Source organism: Bombus terrestris, chromosome 13, assembly GCF_910591885.1.
Source record: "Bombus terrestris chromosome 13, iyBomTerr1.2, whole genome shotgun sequence".
Classification (NCBI taxonomy): Eukaryota; Metazoa; Arthropoda; class Insecta; order Hymenoptera; family Apidae; genus Bombus; species Bombus terrestris.
In genome coordinates this window covers 11,562,022-11,585,488 of record NC_063281.1, presented here as the reverse complement: position 1 = coordinate 11,585,488, position 23,467 = coordinate 11,562,022, and the positions used below count along the sequence as shown (strand labels likewise).

Below are 23,467 nucleotides of genomic sequence, written 5' to 3'. Positions count from 1 at the left end.
GTTTGAAATATACAATCTCATTCGACTCCCTATAAAAAGGATGTGTCCGATTTTTATTTACAATTGCAAATTACTCGTAAATTGCCTGCTGTATGAAAAATGATTCAAAGAAGATTTGGATGGTCTCGAGCAATTTGCTGTAATTACTTTTCCACAGATGGCTATAATTTTCAATGGACTGGTCCGTTGCTACTTTTTTAAAAGATAACGTTAATTATTACGGAATAAAATTACAGTGAAATAAATGGGGGATGATCGTATATTTGACGAGTCAACAAACTTCGTCTCGTTCGATCACAGCGGTCATTCGCAAGAATATTTCCAATAAATTTGTACAGCAAGGAACAGAGATACGGATACACGGGAACATTGTCAAAGAATTGGGACAACGAGGAACGACGGATACGTAGACGTATCTCGTTAGAATACTTACTTTGGATCCTTGACCATTAGCTTGCGCATGAGATCGCGCGCTTCCTCGGACACGTCTTCGAACAGATCGTCGGGGAAATCTAGGCGACATCGGCTGATGTTGCAGAACGTTTCCTGTTTCGTGTCACCTCCGAACGGAGAACATCCCGTTAGCAACACGTACAACAGAACTCCGATGGACCACATGTCTGTTGCCAGGCTGATCGGCTCATAGTTCAACACTTCTGGGGCTGAAACGATGGCGAGAGACGCGACTTGAGTGTGAAACCAGGAAAGGAAGCATCGAAAGGCACGCAACGAAGAACAGGTCGTGGGAATGCAACGGTTTGTGACGTTGCATTGTCCAACGACGGTTTCGTTCGAGTTGGCTGTGCGACCGTTAGACCCGAGTCAAAAGCGATAGCAGAGAGTAATCGTAAATGGATGCTCTTTGTCGATGATCGACGTAAAGCCACGCGTGTGGTTTTCCTGCCCGCTCAAAAAGTGGCTTATTCCGTCCAATTATGCAATAGGTCTGTTTCTCTAATGGAATTACGCGGTATGAAACGAGTCGCGGACTCGATTCACCGTGCGAATACTAGCTAGTGGCGACGAGAAATAGGGGAACCCGAAGTAACATGACGAATTGCTTGTAATTTCTAAATTCGAGGCTACGTAATACTCTTATCGGATCGAAGACAGACGAATTCAAGGTCTACGACAGAATAAAGACGTTATCGTACTTTAGGTTCCCCTACTTACGAGTCCAACAGACAGCGGAAAATTTCGAAAACTATCAACGATCCAGCGAGCCACGGCTTATCGCGAATTCTTTTTCCGTTGCTTAAGTCAGGATTACTCACCAACGTAATCGGGCGTGCCCAGAATCTCCCGTATGTCCGCGCCATGGCTGATGTACCGCGAGATACCAAAGTCGCAAAGCTTCACGTCACAGTCTGGGAACTCGCCGGTCAGGACCAGATTTTGAGGCTGAAAGAAACGAACGCGCAAGGTTAGAACTATAATTCGCCATAATAGAAGGAAGCTGTAGTTTCACGAAGAAGTAAAATTACGCGATGAAAAAGAGAATTTTTCTCGAGACGGATGGTGGTCTGGCGACGACCAAGGCTTTCAAGAATCTCCACAGACCGCCAACGGAGACAAAAGAGCTCGTTATTTTCTTTCGTCGTTCCGTATAATTGCTTGCAGCTCGCGGACGCTCGGGAAGAAGATGGAACGATCATATTTTATCCCGGAGCAGCCGAAGCGTCCCCGATTAACCGTACGATGCGATCTACGCCCGAGACTTCGTGCTTCTCCAACGAGAACACCGTTTCATACTTTACCCAGACGACATTTACAGCGAGAATGAATTATTTAGAGCGATCTTGTCGCTACGATTATCAACTAGCTAACAGCGTTTGATGCCAGTGAAAGAAGGGCGGCGCGAGGGAAACGCGTTCGCAGCAAAAATGGTCCAACTGACGGCACAGCGGGTGCTGGCGAACCGAGCAACATGCATCGGAGTAGTTTTTTCCATCTGTCTTATCGTGATTTCAGCGATCATTACATGCCTTGTTCGTACGCGATGTCTTAACTTAATTGAAGCTATTTGATAAACGACAATTCGACGACGCATTTGTCACGTAATCGTGATAATTAATCGTAACCACCGACGAGCACTCGTGCTTGCTTTTCCTTTTATTTGATCAGCTGAGTGCGAGGAAATATACGACAGGGTTATTTCAGTCGGAAGGATATTTGAGTCAAGGTAAGTGTAATTCGCTTTGTAATTCGACAATTACGAATAATTGTCGTGCGATGTAGGGCAATTTATCTTTGTACACTATCGCTCGAGAGTCCACATACTTGTTTCTTTCTCGCTTTTCCTTTTTTTTTTTTTTTTTTTTTTTTTGACAAAATTACGGATGAGAGGATCGTTGTAATCATCTTGTTCTTTGCGAATCGCTATTAAACCTTGTCCCTAATTAATTTGCCAGTGATATCTACATTCTGATCAAATTCGTGTAACATCAAAGTGTCCGGATACTTTTGGTAGCGTGTAAAAAGTACGAATAATAGAGTTGAAACATCTGCTCGTAAAGGGAGCACGTTGGGTTACAGCCGCTGCAGGTGTGTTTTTCCAATGGGTGCAAAAACGTAGTTACCGACCTACAGTTGAACGTTCCAATGGGCACGCACAGTGGTACTTAATTAAAAGTATCGAACAAAAGCTAATTCGCTGTACCTCCGCCGCTGACTAATCGGTGCAATTAATCGCCACACTCGAGTATTTCACGTGGCCATTTAATAAACTCGATAATGACGCTCCTTTGGACAGCGTTTAAAAGTTGAAACCGGTGACTCCTAAAAACATAATCGTCGCTCTAGCTAGGAGCTTGAAAAGCGTATTGTCGTTGACAATATATCAACAAAGGGAGCTTTCGTTCGTCCCCTTTCGTTCTTTTCGTCTCTCCTCCTCTCTGCATCGCTCTCTCTTTTACCTAGAACCTCGGATCCTGTTTCCTTCTCTGTTGTCTCTTTCTTCGCGTACAGCAGTCAAGCGCCTTGTTCGATTGTTTCGAGAGGAAAGAATTCTCTCGGCGGGAAAAAACGATCGAGAAAGGGGCATGAATCGCTCGGCTAGGCCGCGCCACGACCTTTCTTATCGACGATCGTTTGCATTCGCGTATCGAGCCTTTCGGTGCCCGTTCGAACGAGACGCCCACGCATCCTCTTTCGCGCCTCTATTCGCTCGCGATTCCATCGCCTACGGTTTTCAGCTCGTGAGAGAATTATTTTAGAGAAACCGATAGGCTCGTAAGAAAAACGACGAAATTTGTGTCGATGATCTTTTTAAGTGACAATGTATTCTGGTGGATAAAAGCGAGACTCGCGATACGGTGGTTTGTCCGTCACGATAAATCCTCGACAAATTCGATTCGCAACATCCGTTTTACGGAATCTTTGAATTTATGACGAAGAAAAGGGTTCGTCGCGTTCTTTGCAGTCTCGAAATTATTTAAACTTCTCGCAAAGAAACATCGATAGAACAAGGATGGAAGATAGCCGAACGAAAACGGGGAATTTTCGCTAGACCAACTTTTCCATCCATTGGATAATCTGCACGAAATTTAACACTGAGAAATATCTCGGGGAAGAGTCGCCAGAGCAAGGACAGCGAATTGACACCTGCGGAGAAACTCTCGTAACGCGTAGCGTGACAGAAACGTTTAAGGAAAAGCTTTTTCTTCCCGCTGCGATGTTCTAAACATTATCGTCGCGAGTCTTCGTCAACGTTCTACGAAACAGTGGCTGTCGCGACCAACAGCGTATAGAAGCGATTGCAAAAGTCCTCGATCGTCTCGCTTCGTGGAATACCACGTCGGTTAGAATATTCCTCCTCGCTCCTGCAGCGATTCACCTTCGAAGCTTCGATCGAGAAGTAAGATAGACGAAGAAAATTGGTAAAACACGCGAGGGGGGACGAGAAGACCAAGAAGGAACGATGGCGTGCACGCTCGTTCCGCTCGAGGATTCAGTTTGCGCGTTACGTTTCGTTATACCGAGTTACGAGTTGAACGTGACCAGACTGCGTCGCACGATGCTTGAAAAGTGCTCCTGTAAAGTCGAGGTCGTGGGACGTTTTGTTCGTGTGGCCCCTTTTGCTTTCGACACTCGTGCACTTCGTCCACCGAGTCCTATCAATGCGTTTTACTCTGCTGCTTCTCGTTTCTTGCTTCTTCATATCGCGAGCGCTCCAGTTTGCTCTTTAACGCTTTACATCGTGAAACTTTATAATACCATCGTCGGAAAAACGTCGCTGAGACTTGGAACTCTCGTATTAATCGCAATTGTTACGCATTTGGATTCTACGTATGCATCAGCCACGTTCAGATAAATCTAAAAAATATTTATCCTCGGTATGCGGCGTTATTCGAACAGTTTTCAAATGTCTACTAATAGTATCTACTAATGTTCGCTACAGTTTCTGCGGGAACATGTTCGCGAACACCGATGGAAACGCAGCTTTAGAACGAGACGAACGCTCTGTCCAGAGCGGATCGTTCGGAGTGAGAATCTGGCAAGTGTGTTTGGCAACGGACTCGTCCGAGTCCCGGAAGTCGTTCAATAAGGAACAAAGACATTTCCATAATTAGCCATTACGGAGTTCCTGCGTCATTCGAGTTTCGCGAACGTTCCTCGCTGCAACCGATGTAGGCGTCGCGATCGATTACCACGAATATTATTAACAAGCGCGTATTCTCCTTGGCAAATAGGATAATCGCTTCTTGATCGTTTCCTCGTCGAACCGAACAACGGTCTGCATCGAGCCAGTTTAAATCATACGGATATTGCGTTTCTGATTCGACGAACGAATGCTCGTTTACGGCGTTCGTTTCTAAGTTTTACCGGAACGAGGGAGGTGCGGTCGGTCGTTCGCTCGGTTCAAAACGCCACGTTACGTGCGATGTATCGATCGAGCGTGTCTAGGAAAGTGTAACAGGTGAGCCGGTTCTCGGAGCTCGGTCTGTCGGATGTCGTCGTTTAACGTAACACAGAGAGCGATCGTAAAAACTACAGGAAGGACGCGAACCATTAAGTCAGGGTTATCTACCTTTTCGAGAGAAAAACGTCGCTGCGGGTAATTCTCACGATGCCTCGGCGCATCTGCGATCGTTCTCTCTCTCGGTGTTGCATCGTCGAGGTCGACGATCGAATTTTCTCGATTAAAACTCGGCGGAGGATCGGAATGCGAAGCACGCGAAAGCGTCTGCGCCAAGTTGCAAGGCTTTTTAGCCAACGGACAACGAATTTATGAGGATCTGTCTCTCGCGTTCATTGAAACTTCCGGCGGTTGAGAAAAGGGGGAAGCGACCCTACGCTCTGCGGCCAGACGCGAGAACACGCGTGTGCGTGTTTCATGTACGAGTTGGTAGACGTGAATGCAACACGCGCTGTACGAGGGAACGAGTTACGAGAAAGAATACATTAACCCTGCTGTTCTCCTCGAGCCTGTACCAAGTGAAATGCGTGTTATATTTTGATAGATATTATTAGAATATAGATAGTTTTTAAACGCTTAGGTTCAATAAACCTCGATATACCATGAGCTCGTATTTCGCTTATCGTAACGTTTACGAAGATGAATATTTCTGCCGCATACTAATATTCAAATATACCTTTGCAAGCAAATATACTGTAACATCACGGGCTGGACAGCGTCGATGAAAGTTTTTATGTCTTTGAATAATTTCCAAGAAATAGCCAAACAACATCGTAGAAACTAACATTTACATTTAAAAGAATTTAAATTTAATTTTATATAAAAGTATCTTCAATTTTGGCAAGTAAATATCGCTTGCCAGACTATACTATGCAGTGGAACGATCTCTCAATACACGTTGAGCGTATCTGAATCGGGTTACCAATGATCCCAACAATACTCGTCTAGAATCTGAGTCATTTTGCAAAATCGATTCCACGTGAACGTAATTATATACTTGTACGCTACGAACATGCCGGTCGAAGCACAAATTTTATCGTTGCTCTATATGGTCTTGGTTGCACGATAGAAGCGTGTAGAAAAGGGAGAAAAGAGAGATCGGTCAGTCGCTTTTCCTTCGACGTATGAAATATCGCTGGTCTTTTTTCCTTAACTCGTATCGCGTTCGCTCGGAACGCGCCGTCTACGGGGCGGAGCTCGGTTATCCCATTAAGAGGCCGATGAATCGATTTCATCGAACGCGGCGTTCTGCCTAATGAACGAACCGCTTCGACGCTTGGCGCGCATCGATCGAGGGAACGCGAGCCACTGACCATGGCAGAAATGGAATTCTCGGTACAAGCTCGCTCCTCCGACTATCAAGGCTAGGCCCCGAGAGTTCATTGATGAATCTCTCCCTTTCTCTTCGGAGGTCGATCGCCTCTCTTCCGTAGAAAATCCGTCGAAAAATCGATTCGCGAGAAAGCCTAGAATAACGAACGTTCGATAGGGAATATACAGCGTTCGGGCTGTCGCGAGAACGTACCAATTTCAAACAACGCGATTATCGGAGATCGAAGGCAAATAGAGAAGTAGACGGCCTATGGCGCCAGTTTAGATATCGCGTTTATTATTGCATGCCTGTCGAGATCGTTCAACCGCTCGTTTCCACGAGTTCGAAAGAGCTATGACATTCCGCGAACGGGAACGCGAACGATCGAACGATAGGATTGACGTGGGTAGAAAAGTTGTACGCGTTGATAGTCGAAATTGATCCTTTCACTTTTGATTAACCCAGCTGCGATTTTTTAAATTACGATCTCGCCTCTCTCGTTTCGACCGAGAAAAGCAGTTTTTACGTTCCGCAACGTCTTTAACGTGAAATTTTAGCGACAAACGGCGCGTATTAATAACGCTACTTTCTTCTTTTCTTTAAACGTAAGAGATCTTTTGACGACAAAAAAAAAAAAATATATATATATATATACTTGGATGAAAACGAGGACGTGTTACAATAACAGTACCGTAAAGCTTAAAAAGGACTTGGCTTTATATGGATTTCGTGTCCATTGATTAATATGTACATCTCGTATGACAGACTTTAAAATAGAGAATATAAAGTGACGTCTCTGTTAATCTGTTTCGAGTAGACGTTCATTGTCGGTAATTAATCTATTCGGCGTTAATTGTAATGTTGCTTCAAAACTTTGCATCAATTACAACGTTCTATTAATTGACTATCCGTGCGTTATCATTAAGACGAACGTCATACCATTATCGTTCTAGCCTCTTAAATACGAAGAGAACAATTTTCAAGAAATTCAGATAGCCCGTACACGACTCGCGAATGAAAGACTGAAAGGCTTGACGCGATGACGGAGGCGTTTCGTCCCTCTTGGTTCCAATTATCAACCGCGAGAAACCTATCGAGCGTGAGCGTGATTTTCCAGCAGCGTGAAACTGGCTTCGACGTCCCGGCGCCTGAAACCTCGTGGACGCCGGCCAACGAGGCCTCTTGGAATCGAGCCAAAGAATTCGCCTGCATTTTTCCATTCATAAACGCGAGATCTATATTTGGGTCAGGCATATCGCGTGAATTCGTGGCACGGCGATATTTTAAGATGAACCGGAGTGGATGGTGCACGGCCTCCGCGCGTGAGTTCGCCGAGTTCGAAGCGCGATCGAAGCGAGAGCGATGACTTTTCGAAAAGCGAACGCGTCGAAACGGAAAGTTTCAAAACTGGAGTGCGTCGTTTTTCCTTTCGAAACGGGCGCGGTCGTTTCTATTCGGCCACGCTCTCGCGATCTCGAACGACGCGACTGAAAATGAAACGCGGGTCAACGATTCAAAAACGCGTTGCCGGCTCGAGCGGCAAAACATTTTGATAGCAACGTTTTACGGCGACGCTAAACGGTTTGCTCTCGCGAGCTCGATGATTTATCTACACCAAGGTACTTTAACGCTTTGCCGTGCGTTACATCGAACTTCTTGAAATTTTATCGGCGTTGTCGTGAGACACGATTATTATGATTACGTTGGTAACGTTACTAAACGTTCACAGCGACCATGCATTGGCAAAAAAATTAATTTACCACATAAATAGCAATCTTAAAACTGGACACTCTGTAAGATATGAATTTTATGCAATATTACTGTGATATTACCGTTTTCTTTGAATTGAAATATAATTATATAATTATATATTAGTATATACTGGTATTCAGTTCCACGAACGTATCATTTTAATTATAACTATTTATATACACGTGTAATATATTTATAGGTAGAAACATTAGAAGCTGGTTATTCTAGTTAAGTGCCAGAAGATATAGAATCGGCCGTAATTCCCGGTTATCGGAAAATACGTACAAACAAGAACGGAATCGATTCTTTCCGCCGTTAAAGCGAGCCATTTTACGTAGCTAGAACGCGCGAAATTATCTTATCGTTCGGAAAACATCGCGATAATTCTGGCGGATGCGTAATCCTCGGTCTCGCAGCAGAAAAGCCGATAAAGGAACGTTTCGAGTCGAGTCACGTGTTGTGCCAACGATTTAACGCACGAAACTCGGCCTTATTTTATTTCCATCTCGATCGCAGTTTTTCACTCGGTAATTTAATTTGTCAGGCGATATCGATAACTCTCAGAAGAGAATTTAACAGCGTCGCGGCCAGCCTCTCGCTCGTCCATAATTTAGTCGCGTACCCGGTAACCTGTATCTCCGCAAATTGCTATCAATTTACGAAAGGTGGGTAATTGGGTTGCGTAACCGCGATTATAATCCGAGCCGCGTTGAGAAGAATAAAGAGAAAAAAGGGGAGGAAGGCTGAAATATGCGAGCCGCCACGTGTGTCGCCGAAGGAATATTATTAATACGACTCGTTTGCCTTGGCTCGCCCATATCGATCACGTCGATAATCGATAAACACGCACTCGTATATCTACGCCTGTGTTTCGTCGCGACGCGTCTCTTCGACGTCCTCTCGCGTAGCTGGTCCCGTATCGCGGTGTCACCGTGTGCACGTCGCAAATTGCAAATCGTCGCCACCGCCAAATAAGAAAAATGTCGCTGATCTCGCGCGCGTGTACCGCGCTCCGTGACGCGCACGTAAACCACGCTTATCTATCATCTCCGGGATGCATCGTCTCTCCTCTGACGTTTAGCGTAATTTAAAGCGATTTATTGGCAAAATCGAAAGATTCATCGACGGATAAAACCGGGGTAATTATGCAAATATGAGGCTCCATTTTAATCCACATTATAGAAACTCTCTGTTTCGAGAGGACTCTGGCGCTCGTACGAGAAACGAGATTCGTCCTCTTTACAAGTTTAAACGGTTAAAATACAAAGTCTACGGATTTGAAAAGTTCGTCATGTTTTCGCTATTAGCTTCTTCGAAATGATAAAGTGTTCGAACAGATGCCGCGTTTCTCTAAATGTGATAAATTTTACCAGTTGGCTGGTAAAAAGATAATGCTGCGAATATTGAATTATAGCGCTGCTAGAGAGAACGAGCGATACAACTTTGCATAAATGGAAGCAAGACTTTAAATATTTCAACGTATCTTGAAACGTGAAAAAAAAATGGAAAGAAATTTTAATTAAAGAGGACAGAGATCTCGTTCTTTCCTCTGGATATTATTCTCGGGGTGAAAAGGCTAAGAGGAGAGGCGCGTCGAGTTATTTTCGAGTCAAAGTTTCGCGGCGAGACGCGACTCCCTCGTGGCTGGTACAAAAATAATTTCGAGTAGGCAGAAACGTCGTATCGGAGCCAGTTTCGTCGGAATTCCATCGCGGTGATTCCTTCCCGTTCGTGCACGTGTCTCGCCGTTCTGCTTTATGATCTTCTTTTTTTTTTTAAACAAATACGCGTTTTGCGATAACAAAGTAGCGAGGAAACGCGCCTCTTCTCCTTTCTGCATTCCAACGAAAGCGTCCCCGCTTTCTAGCAAATATTTGAATTCGCGAGAAAGTTACTTTCCGAGACAACAATGCGAATGTGGGGAAACGACAAATTAATGCAACCCTCGTAGTACGCATCGTAGATTTAAATTCCCGATAGTATTCTTACGTTTCCCATAAACAGATCGATTCTATCGCTATAAGAATTAGCTAGAATGCTCATTCGGCAAAAAAGATCATACGCGGCACAAAAAACACGCTAATAATTAAACCACGGATTTCTATTTTTCCATTTGTACGAACCTAATTGAAGAAATGCAACTTAAACGAAAAGCATATCTTATCCTTTAAATATCGTAATAAACACGCTACTATACTATCTTATATATTTTTGTATACTATATACATAAATTGTATGCACTTTTGCATTTTCAAAGTTCCAATAAATGGATAAAAATCCGCTGTCTACTAACAATATTAGTTCAATTGTGCAAGAAGATGTTAGTGACGGTAAAATCGATCGACGATCTAGCCACGGATCGATGCCCTCTTTAACGATGCGTAACATCGTCTCGACGTCGCGACGATGCAACAGTTTTCGCGCTCAAATCGAGATTTGGCAAAGCTCGCCCTGTTATACGGATACTTTTACATAACGATTTAGGTCGTTCGCACCGACCGAGAGGCCGGGCACGTTGCGTTGCTGAGAAACTGCCAGCACCGTCCTGAAACATCGTCGTTTCGTTGCCAACGAGTTTCTTTTCATCACCGAGTTCGGTCCTCGAGATTAGGCGCGACTCGGAGATCGTACGCTCGCTGTTCTAGTTTTTATCCGTGTCCTTTCATGGTCGTAAAGGTACGCGTGCCAATTCTCTGAGAAGGTTTTTCAACCCGACAGGAAAAATCTAGATAAGACTTATTTGCAGAAACCACAATCTACCAACTCTTATCGGATTCTTCGTTGTTTTTAATGTTCGGTAGATAAGAAACACTCTCGACCGGAATATTTCCTTCTGTCATGCTTGCTATACATGGTATTCCAAGTTTGCGTTAATTATATTCGTATTCTACGGATATAAATAAGAAATGTTATAAGCTACTCGTCGCATTTATGAGGAAACTTTAACAAACAATTTTATTTAATACCTGGCCGCATGAGGCGAACGAAATAACAGATTTCTAATGAAATAATAATAGAGAATAAAAACAATTGATACTAAGCGGATATCCCAATACTTATGACCAGGAGTGTAGGTCGTTTCGTTTAAAGCTTCGTTAAGAAGTTAGAACAAAAATGGAAGATACGAAGGAACGGTAGTCTACTTGCCGTTGCTATGCTATAAGATAAGAGAGTAGATTCGCAATCAATGTAATCGCTACGTGTTAATACTTTCAAAGTGTTTGCCGTTCCTGTCGATGGAACACTGACGGCGATAAAGAACTGAATCTACGTACAGTACATATTATCCCGTGAAGTTTGCTTGAATTTAATTTCATCGCGATGACTCGGTCGACTATATTGATACTTTACTAACTTTATATATCGTTCATACTGTCTCAAACGATATTCTCACAAAATTCTCAAAGTTTGGCTGAAAAAATCTGGGACACTCTATATAGCGTAACAATTTTCTCGCAAGCATCGAATAACTTTCGACACTCACCTTAATGTCAAGATGAGCGACGTTCAGGGAATGGAGGAAGGCTATTCCGCCTAAAATTTGCTTCAGTAATCTGGCAACTTGTCGTTCTTCCGGAACTTCGTCTCTGTCCAGAATCATTTGTAATTCACCGCCAGGAGCCCTTTGAATTGAAAACAGTACATATATACACACATTGTGGAATTCGGCCTCGAAAATGGAGAATGCGACTTACAATTCCAAAACCAGGACCATTTCCGTGTTCGTTTCGAATACTTCGTGCAAGGACACCAGACGAGAACAGCTGGCCGCGGCATCCAGCACCGCGACTTCGTGCAGGGCTTCCGCCCTCAATTCCTGCGCCCGTCTCCTCTTCCTTAGAAATTTCGCTGCCCACTGCCTTCCGCTCGATCTCTCTCGACATCTTCTCACTGCCGCGTATTTGCCTCTGCGAAAGGAACGAAAAGCGTCAAAAAAAATGTTGTAATAAATCTGGTACGATGTTACAGCTTTACAAATGTTCTTAAAAAACATACGCAATGAAATATGAAAACGCAAAAAAATACGAAACGTAGGATAAATAGTACGCGACTAAAATCTGCTGGACGCAAAATAAATTTCTTTTCCAAGTTTCACTTAACTACCAATATTCTATAAAAATATGCGTTTGCACAGATATCCACGGTCTAATTATCGTGCGTTACATCTTGTACAATGCATTATATATTCAAATACAGGCACGTTATTCGAAGCTAAACCCCACAATCCATAAAAAATTAATTAGAAACGCGTGTCTATCTCTGTTGAGCGTGACGGACAAAGACGTCACGAGTGAAGTAACGTTGCGCGAGGAAGTTGTACGCGTGAACGCTTTACTTTCGCTCTTTCATCAACGAGCAGATACAAACCCGTTATGCTCGCGCTTTTCTAATTGCACATAATGTATGGAAATTCTGCGTCTGGCTTCGCGTTCTAATTTTCCACTCGGTAAACAACAAATAATCTATAAATTGTGCGGCTACATTTTCGAACGATACCAAGACGATCGACGATACCCTGTGTATCATGAACGCGTCGAAACGGTGCGCTTGTAATCCGATGATCTAAACAACCTGTAGAAAGCGAAGTTGCGCGGGCAACGCTCTTGTCGACCGTCTCTTTCGATTCTCGGCCTCTAGTCCTAAGAACAACGGTGAAAGCATCACCGTTAATCGCACGAGTCTCGTTTCTTTTTGTAACGCCCAGACGTTTTTCCCGGTCCACGAACGACTCGTTTGGGAACGGCCTCGAGATCGAACCAGGCCGATACAACAATGGAATTAAATGGAATGCATTTCGTCACCATATCGATGACTGAATGATATGAAATTTCCCTTAAATATTTCCCTCAAAGTATTTGCGATCAATTGCTCGCAGGAAATTATAAATAAATTTGGAATAAAACGTTCTCCTTCTGTTTGTAAAAAATGCATCTAATATGCATTAACAAAACTCGTATCGTTAGTGCGTTACAGTAAAACTTCGTAACTGTTAAATCTCGTAGAAATACTTCGTTACCTGACAAACTCTGTGCCTTTAAATGTTTTCATTCCTAAGTTAAAAGCCAGATCATGAAGGGACTCTTAAACTATTATACTATATGGAAGGTGCACAAATATTGACATAGACAGTAAAATATATTATCGGTATGTTTCTAACAGGTACTATAGAATTGCAGACTGGTACCCTAATAGAAAATGTAATAAAACCTGGTTACAGTTATTATCCTTCCTAGTAATATTTTTCTATTGGCTTTTGTAGACATTGCGTACTATTACTACGGCTTAACCTGAGTGCCCGGGGATATTTATGAGCGATAGCTTAAAGCTACTATTCAGCTACCTCATTTGTACCTGTATTCGACTAATTGCCAAATTAGGAGACCCGATAGCAACAAAGCTTTATTATGGCAATTTGTATCCCTTAAATGGCCTAATTGCGGTATTTGAGTTTACACGTTTCGGACGCACTATCTCTTTCCATGATATCGATAGAATAGAAAATATCCTGGACGCGTGTCATGATTTTTCTGCATAGAGTTGCTCGTTACGAAGGACCCATGAAGCGAATGAATCGAGCGACGGACGTCGGTGTAAACGTCGTTAGAGAGCATTGTTACGAGGTCGGTATCCCACAGAGTAAATCAGGGAACGAGACGACGCCCTGCTTGGGTCGTCAACGATCAGGTATTTCAGGTATACTAGATGGAAGCGATATAGGGAGGTCGTAAAATCGGTCAGTGGTTAAACTTTACAACTTTCAATGATCGTAACAATTAATTTCAAAGCTATTGGACGTCATAAGAACCCGCAGGATCTACAGAACCTCGTTCACAGAACGATGTCAACGCAGAATCGTTTCTTGCCTCGCAGTAATGTCTAAAATATATTTCTTACGGTACTCCAAATAAAAGTATTCCAACGCCTAGAGAAATCTTTTCTAAATATGTTTTGTTATATGAAACACGATTATACTTGCGACGTTTGGAACGAGTCTGAAAATATACACAGAAGTTTTAAAAAATACTTGATCGCCACAGCTTTTTTACATTGTTCAACACACTTTTTCAACGATTATACTTCAGCTGTAACTAGATCAATTAATCGCCTTTAGTATTCTAATTTTAAGAACATCCTTCGCTACGTTTCATTCACCTACTGTACACATTGCGGATAGCTCGCGTGGATACTTGCGAGCGAAAAGCACGCTGAACGTTGCTTTAATTATCATCGACGACCATAAAACTGTTAACGAGCGCGTTGACTTTGCAGGGAAAATTTTACGGTGCCGAGGCAGCGTGAGATCATTGATGCAATTATCGGTGGCATTACTCTGGATCGGCTGTAGCTCGCGGAGGAATCGCATCGCCGATAAAAAGTCTCACGACACCTTCGGTGATAAAGTTCGTACACAAAAGTTGTACACTGTTCGCGTGCGCTCGGTTTGAAGATTTTTGTAGCTCGACCGGGTTATCTTCCCGGCTGTTCCGAGTATCGGCGTGGATGCTTTTCACTTGATAAACTGGTTGCGAGATCGACGTCGCCGGACGGTTTAACTCGTGTCTTGGTACCTCTCTCTCGTTGATCAAGCGACCAGCTCGCTCTCCGACGAGTGAGAACCACGGCTTGTCTAGGTATGTAGGTTGGCAAATGCCAATAGTTGTCGACGATCGTGGTCAGACTCCACCGAACGGGTCTCTTATCTACGTTCTAATTACAGGCTGTTACACTGCCAGATCTATCTGACGTTAACGTCCGAACAAAGGGAAAAGAGACGAACGCATTTAATGCAGTTCGTCTTCGATCTTTTGGAACGTTATATCGTCTCCTTTACGCTAAAGTCACGAGCGTGTAGATTTTCATTGCTTCGAAGGAAACGAAAGATTAGAAAGACTAACGAAAAGAGAACGCTTGAACCGATCGCTTCGACGAAGGCGTAACAAGATTGTGCGCTTTAGAAAGGAAAGGCAATCGTTTCCAGAGAATAGAAGATTACGATAATTGGAGGTTATTTGAACTTTCATTTACCCGAGGGTTCTAATTTTCCAGCTAGACCCGGCAGCAGCATCGGACATCGCCATAATTACAGCGTCGCAATCGCTGTCGCCGTAATATCGGATTTACAGTTGCGCCATTAGGTGGCAAGAGATTGCGAGCATTGTTTCCAGGATATCTCGAGTTCGATACAATGAAATCGCTTCGCAGATTTCCCCGTTCCTAATAAAGCAACTAACCCTTCCACAACAGTGATACGACCGATATAGCGAGCAAAATAAACCTCCGATCTCGTTCTTTCGATCGTACGGACTAAACTATGAAGCACATAAATCTGCAATCGCGTAACGTATTCATGAAATGTCCCAAAGATATAAACTCAGTAAAAGTTTTCAAGATTAATGATAAAACAGGTCTAATAGGATTGGTGCGCATAGTCCTTTGTTTTTGAGAAATTAATCGAAAAATTATGTTTTTGAGGCGATAACATTTTATGTTTTAAATGTTTTTATTACAATTTCCACCTAAAATAATAAAATAATGTAATATATACGTATAATATCACTACATATTGTTAGACAACATATAATATACAACAATATGTAAAAATATGTGGTACTAATACAATAAGCAAAAATAATAAGAAATGTGTTAAAGTAGATTGTGAAAACTTGGTACCAAAAGAATTTCTAAAGTAAAATATAAAGGAAACTTGTTAATTTTCGAAAACGAAGGACCTGGCACTTTCGAGCCTGTTTTACCATCTACCTAAAACATCGAACGCAGATACAATCGACTTATTCGAGATTTCGCGTTTCTCGCCATCTCTTTGTAGGTGTTCAAATACTTTCGTAAAGTTCGCAGAATATATGTATGCAGGATCAAACGACTGAAAGAGATAAAGAGGGGCCATAGTCGGAACATAACGTGGCGAAGCTTTCGTTCGGGTCACCGGGTGAAACGCGATGGCGAACGAAGGTAAAGAGCCTAACGTGGATTTACGTAATGCACGTAAACGCTAGGAAACAAGTTCAGAAGTCGAGGAAGTGAACGCAGACCGAGTGTGCGCGCCGTGGCTGCATTGCTATGCACGTGATCTCGATTTCCCTGGTCGAGCCCAGGTCGAACTCCCACGCTCCGTTGTTACCGCTCGCGTATGCACGATTCTCGTAAAGATCGCGCCTTCTTCCAACAAATCGCATCTACCTTCGAGTCTAATTTGTCTTGGAAATGCGATGCATCGAGACTGTTGCTCAACACTAGCGCGATATTTCTTCCACGAAACAGCCAACTCTACAAAATGTCCCTGTGTTTCTCTGTTCAAACTTCGTCAGCGTGTTCATCGCTGAACGAGAACACGTGGGACACCCTGTACAATCTCGCGTCTTAATCTCAACTCGGTGGAATCGAGCAACGTGTCTTCAAGTTTTGCGCAACACCGTGCCACGTTCTTCTCGCCGGAGTCGCTCGAATAAACCTGGCAAATTACACGAACCAAGATATTTGCTCGTGTTAGGATGACGGGCAAGTCTCGGGGAACGGCGTCAAGCGGAGAGCAAGAAATCGAAATTGTATTTTTCGTCCCGTCGAGGTAGCACCTGCGAGAACGGCCGCGCCGCGTTCGTTACGCCGGTGAACAAATTCCCCGTAATAGCGAGGAGGCAGCTGCGAGCTGCAGCCAACAGGTGGTGCGATAAATCGAGGCCGAAATTTTATTCACGACCGTTACAGAGAAGCTCGTTTCTAACTTAACGAACGAACGTGGACTCGTTCTCCAGGAAGAACCGCAGTTGTGATTAATGTGTCTGGATCGTGGATCTCCGTGAATCTAATTGGGGTGGTCGTGTCGTACATGATACGATGTGTTCTTATGCATTGACTCACGATTCCAACATTTACCAATAATATTTCTTCGTGTCTACGTATCGTATGTGCCACGTGAAATATTTCAGATTTGAAACCAATTGGGAAATATAGTGTGTGTATATATACATATATATATTTTGAGAGAAAAATTACAAGATAAGAAGGTTTCGCCTAAATCGATAAGAGATTATTGCAAGTAATATAAGCAACGATATTTCGTATCTGTGAGCTCATCGGCAGATTGCAAAACTTAATTTCGATATACTCTGGCTAAACATCGAAAGAGATAATTTAAGTAAAAAGCGTTCGGTTATTTATTACCTCGGTCGGATATTCCAAACCATCTATCAACTAGAAAACTTGACTAAGAAACACGCATATATCGATTAACGTTTTCTAGTTTCGATAAAACCGTCTTTGACCAAGTAAACGTTGTAGTCGTGAAATGTGATGAATTTTAAGTAGCTTGAATCCCAGTTCGATCGGAGCGCATGCCAGCCGAAGAAAACGAGGTTGGTTCGAAGTCTTTAACGAGGAGCCGCGGTCGGATTTCTCCGTGAAAATACAAAGTGCCGCTTGGCAACTCGTTGGAGGTTAATTACGTGGGCGCATTAAGTCCTGACCTTGAAAGGTATCGTGACAGAAACTCGACTTTCGTCTAAGCGAACGCGGAATCGCGCGAGCGTGACTGTCGTCGACAAGACCGACGTCGACACACTTGCTGGACCACGTACATATTCACCATTGGCGTAGCTCGAATTTACCGATTCATTAAGTCAGAGGTACCGAAAATACGCCGTTTATGTTAAATTTAAAAATACTTGCTTCGCATACACGCACAATAATATATGCAGAAGCGTTTTCATCAAAAGCTAAGCTAAACCGTACTGGGCCTTATACTACAATAATAATGCAAATATTTTTAAACTCAGCGTAGCGTAATTTAGCTTGGCTCTCGGGTGGATCCGCGGTTTTATCGACTTCATACAACGTTTTCACGAAAGACGACGAACTACCATAAGCACGCGAGAGACTAAATTCACGTTTCGAGGAGTGGAATTTCTGCGTTCGATGAAAGGAGAGGACCTTCTATGGTAGCGGTGGAAGAAAACAAGCCTGATCAACGGGTTCCAACGAGAAATCACGGGATCTAGACGTTGCCGGCCTGGCGCTTCGGATTTCTCCGCGGAAATGTAAAATAGCTGGTTCGAGGTAGTTGATGCGTGCACGGGCGTCTCACGAGCCAACGTTCGGAACTGTTACACCGGAAATTAAAAAATTATATGTTTATCTTGTAACATGTATTCGCTATCTTTCAAAAGTATCTGGATAATTACGCGTTTTCGACCAGATGTATTTCAATTATAAAATTACTGATAAATTGAACCGCAATGATTAAACCGCGGATGTGTTTATGAAAATTCATATTCCGAACATAATTAAACACACGATATCTCAATAAGCTTCGCCGCTCACATATTATAACAAGTATAATATTTTACTACGAACTATTTTACTATGTACGATACATTTTTCCATATTATGGGCATCCAGTATACCTTTGCGCATTTCACATTTCCTATAAACGTTCGCTAACAAATTTTCAAATCTCGCTACGAAACGCCGCGTGAAAGTCGCGTTTCCGAGATAATCCTCGAGGCTGCGGGGCGATAAAATATCGACTTCGCGTTCTCGTGTTTCCTAAACGTTTCTACGTATTCGAGTTTCATTGCGCAACGATCGTTAATCCCTTAACCCGTTTCTGACGCATCGCATGCGTTTCCCAGGAAATACTGTCAAAAACTTTGTAAACGACTTCTCTGTATAACATTAACAGTGCAAGAAATCGATGTGCAATTATGTACGTCGCGTTGTTAAATTTATCGCAATTTCCCGTGATTTTTACTGCAGATTGGTAGCCTCTGTGAGAAAGGAAGGCAAATGTTCCCGGGGTGCGACGGTTTTTGCGGCGTTAAGGTCGTTAGAGGATAAACGGGAGATTTGCTGCAACAGCCAGATAGCAAGAAGCCCTCTACGCGGAGGTCTAGTCGCGAGGAGCGCGTTAAATCGACGCGCTCGCAATCCTATGACTACGTTCCGAGAAGAAAACGAAAGAACGGAACATCTCGAACCGTGCAATTGCCGCGAAGACGAGGATGAAGCTAGAAGGCGAGACGTAGCGGGATAATTTGGCGAAGCTGAAGGTTCGTGATCGCGTTATCCGGCAATGCAAGGCTCTACGACTCTCAAGGAACAAAATTAATTAGCAATTTGTAACAAATGAAATTGCACCTGGAAGCGGTAATTGCAAACGTTTACCGCGTATCTTTATATAGCTGCGATATTGGCAAGCAACGGTTCGAATTTACGAGCTCCTTGAACCACGGATAACGTCAAAGTTGTAACTCGAGGCGTCACGAAAGTATACCAAGCAGGAAACTGGACCGTTCCACTGTCGTGCTTCTCTGGTTAAAGAAACTCCTGGACATTTCCTGCTCTTCGATCTCCGCGGCCGGTACTGTAGATGGAAACGATATAGGAGTAGCGCGATCCTAAAATCAGTGGTTAGCTAAAGTTTATACGTTTCGAGTGTCGAATTTAATGTAAATATGAAATTAGTAGAAGTTTACGAAAGTTATTTGCAAAATTTCTAACCTCTCGAATCTCTTTCCTGGAACGCAGAGATGCAGAAACTCAAAATTGCATAAGTAGTTATCGTCGACAGTCTAGCGGCTAACTTTCAAATAATTAAGACGTCGCAGCATACATATGCCGAGGCATTTCAGTAGCAAGCAAACGTGTTAATACAAAAGACGAGAGAATGATCATTCGTTTCTACAGCGTTCACGAGTCTATTATTATTTACAAGTACAAAGTATTATTATCTGCACGGCGATGAAAACGCAAACTAAAATTTATTGCGCATTTCTCGGTCCAAGAGATGATCGCGTCTCATTTGATCGCTGCAGAATCCGTGGGAATATCAAGGAATAGTTTGCTCACGGTTTCGTGATCAACCTTAATATTTAAGAACGCAACAATACTTTCACTATGTTTGTTTCTCTTAAATAGCGCCAGCTACGTTATTATTTTTCCAGCGAGTCCCTGGTATCTGTGCGGGACTTAAAGCGTACTTAGGACCTCGTTCGATCGTCCGACCGCGTCCCATGTTGAAGAAGCGCGAACCAATAGCCAAACCAATCCCTTTTACATCTCGTTTCTTTGAATCCTCGGTTTCAGGGATGAACCAGTTACCCGGCATCGAGTCTCGCAAATTTGTTCACAACGTGGAATAAAGTTCTAACCGGGGCTGAACGCGGTAGTGCCGCGAACTCCATAGAAAGTATACACTTTCACCGTAGTGGTATCTCCATCCAGTGCTGGATTTGTACGAGACGCGACGAGGAGCTGTTCGAAGCTTTTGCACGATGATCGAGACGGAGAAAAGCATCGAGAGCTTGAGGCTGCGACCTCTTTGTGGCTTTGTGGTTTTCGCTTGAACGTTCCATACGCTCTTAAGCAACGAACCACTTGCTTCCAGAAATTCGTGCGATGTGGATGTCGCTTTTTGTGTGCTTTTTTAGATCACAGAACAAATCCGTGTAACTTCTGAGCGATAAAAGAAACGTTATTTTTCATACCTTCCATCCGTAGTTTTCGCATTTAAAAACGCGAAAAGAAACAAACTTTCCCTTCGGACTGGAGTCACCGAGTAGAAGGTCCAGCATGACCTAAAATACGACGTCTTGGCGTCGAGTGTCTGACGAGTGACCACATCGTAAGTCAGATATTACAACGTTTCGGTGGTCGTGCTCTCCTAAATTGGATGTCTGTTGTTTCTTCCCACGACCAGGGATCAACCGCAAAGTTCGAAACGGCGTGTTACTTAAAGCTACCGAGCATAGACACATTAAAACTATATACGTAGCCTGGTGTAAGATCAATGACCCAGGGTCAAGAGGAGAGGTAGGGGAGCCGAGCAAAGCGTTAAGTGCTCGTTGCCCTCTGGTGTAGAGCGGCGGACCAGGAAATCGGTGCTAACACCGGGATCAGAGTCTACGTCGTGCAACACAACCTTGTGTGTATCCATCGTCCTTTAAGGCATCCATTAGCTTCCTAACTACTAAACACACCGGTCAGTCCGACGACCTCGTGCTCCTACCCACCATCCGGTCTACGAAGTACCTTCTTCCACCTCTTCCCTTGAGGAGCTTGTGCCTTTTTATTTTCCTTACTCTTCCATCTTCGTCCACCGCTTCTACCGTTTTCTCCTTCCCCTTCGTCTCCCTCTCCTCTGCCTCTCCTTCTACCATCCTCTCCTTGTCCCGATACCGACGTTCGAGGGTCATCGACATCCGCGACTGGAGACATTGTACGCAACGTCGTTGCTCGGCTATCGCGGTTACGAGCTTGGCCACGCACCTTGCGCTAACGGTCGACATCCTTCGTACCTTGCGTCTCTTTCATCTATGTAAGTAGCCCTTTCGATGGTTCAGAGGTTGGAAAGCTACAGAAAGGGTAGATTTATTTGGTGCGAGAAGCGTTCAGCTCAGATATGGTCGGTTGTTGCGCAGGTCGAAATTAATTTTCATCGAACGCCAACGGTGTGATGTTGCAGTCGATAAGTGGCTTGTAAAGTTCTACTAAAAAAACGGAAGGATACAGGAAGCTGAACGCAAACAATGGCTCAAAGTAGACGCACGACTGATGCGGTAACAAGGTTTGGTGCAGAGTAATCGCAAGGAGTAAACAGAAATATCGCAAAGTAAAATACGTTGCAATACCTCTTAATTTTTTATTTGACGATCGAGAAGCTCGTGATGAGAAAGCACAGAAAGTGCAGATAGAAAAAAACGTTCCAGTGCCCCTGAGAGGAGAAGATTGCGCAACGTTGTGTAATCGGCCTAACGAGCTGCGAACGCAACTGGAACGAATTTCACCGCATTGGTAACGATGTAACGCTGGCCCGTTGCAGTAGTTGCACAATGGATTTGCATTCGAGAGAGAACCGATGCAGAGCCGGCGATCGTAGACGACGCGGTCGGTCTGCCTACCTATCTGCTAATTTCCTTAATTGCCAGCAGAGTCGAGTGTAATTAACGACGACCGGGGGCAACGAGTCGCTCTGGTTTCCGTACCACGGGGCCCTGTAATGAGATAAACTTAACCATCGGATGGCATCGAGATCGTTCCGTCCAGAATTAAGCGGTTCGCGTGAAACCAACTGCCTCTTACCAACTCTATACGCTATAACGGAGAGGTTCTTAACCTTTTGTTTACCACCGATTTCCTATAAATAACTCTTTATTGTCTCAGACCCGCGAGACTTAGCTCGCAACTCCCATCCGTAACGTGCTGAATATATGCGTTTGGAACTCTCATCAACAACCTCCGAATTTCGATAGAAGCGAGCCGCTATAAGTAGATGAATACGAGTATTAAATATCTTTTATTCGAATAAAAAAATAATTACTTGCGTGTGTGACGACTTCCGTCCCCCGGGGGCCCATAGACCACAGATTAAGAACCGACTATATGCTATGCTACATTATAATGTAGACTATATATAATAACATATACTATGGACTGTAATATAAAATGAATGAGAAATTTTTCACTAATATTGGGTTGACGACTAAGTAATTGCGGATTTTGTCATCAGGTGGTATTATTTAATTAATTACTTAGTTGTCAACCCAATACTACAATTGTTAGATCAAAGAGGGAAAATCCGCAGGATCTAGCAACAATTCGATATGAAAATCATAGGAGCAAACGCGATGAATATATTTTTGTGGATTTTCTGATGTTTATGGAGCTAGAAGGAAGCAATCGTGGAAAAAGCGAGAATTTAGTTCGGCGAGAGTACAAACGCGGGGTAACAGAAACGCATTATTGCGCGAGTCAAGCGGACACGTTCGCAGTCTTCCCGTCGATTGTCGCTCGTTAACGCCATTGTGCTGGTGGACTTGGACGCACAGCGGGTACACGCGTTACGCAATACACGCACTTGATACGGCTTGCGGCTGTCCAGGATGGACCGAGAAAAATACGGGGAATATCGTGTCGCGAGTCTGCCGCTGCCATTTAACCGTCGCCGGCTAATCGACTAAACTTCGCTAAGAAGCGAAACTTCCAACGCAATCGTCCGGGCTTATAATCGAGTCGTGTCTGCGTCGTGAATGGACCAGGATCTGGTTAAATCTTTCATTAATCTTTTTAATCCCTTGACGTCAATCGCTGTGACGAAGAAACTTTACCTGAAGACAAAATTTAGAGTAATAATGGAGCTTCTGAAAATCCATCTGCTGATCGACTTCAGCTCTCGTAGAATTATAAATTTCAGATTATCCAGATACAGAATTCGTATTCGACGTTTCAAGAAAAAATTCTCATTTTCATAAATTTATGTATCACAAAGAAATACTTGTAAATTGTAAAAGTAGGACAAATCCTAGCAACTATCGTTCGTTATCGTCGTGCTTCTAAGCGTTTTAATTTACGCGATTGATCGGTATGGTTTCTGAGCGACCCAATGTTCGTAGTTGACACGGGAACGACAGACGCTTCTTTTTCTTTTTGCGAATTATAATCCTTGGTCTCGGGTCTGTTGCAGTTCCTGATTC

General features: G+C 43.5%; 1 protein-coding gene across 2 annotated transcripts in view; it reads right to left on the bottom strand.

Moving 5' to 3' along the window:
* The window catches only part of LOC100645807 (serine/threonine-protein kinase 17B), a 63,990-nt gene that overhangs the window by 7,423 nt on the left and 33,100 nt on the right, over window positions 1–23,467 (bottom strand). For both annotated transcript variants that reach the window (XM_003400151.4, XM_012315558.3), the window contains exons 2-5: window positions 11,678–11,890; window positions 11,467–11,605; window positions 1,275–1,401; window positions 434–662 (exon numbers count right to left, since the gene is read on the bottom strand). In XM_003400151.4, coding sequence (XP_003400199.1) covers window positions 434–662; window positions 1,275–1,401; window positions 11,467–11,605; window positions 11,678–11,890 — 708 coding nt within the window. The remainder of the gene's footprint in view (window positions 1–433; window positions 663–1,274; window positions 1,402–11,466; window positions 11,606–11,677; window positions 11,891–23,467) is intronic.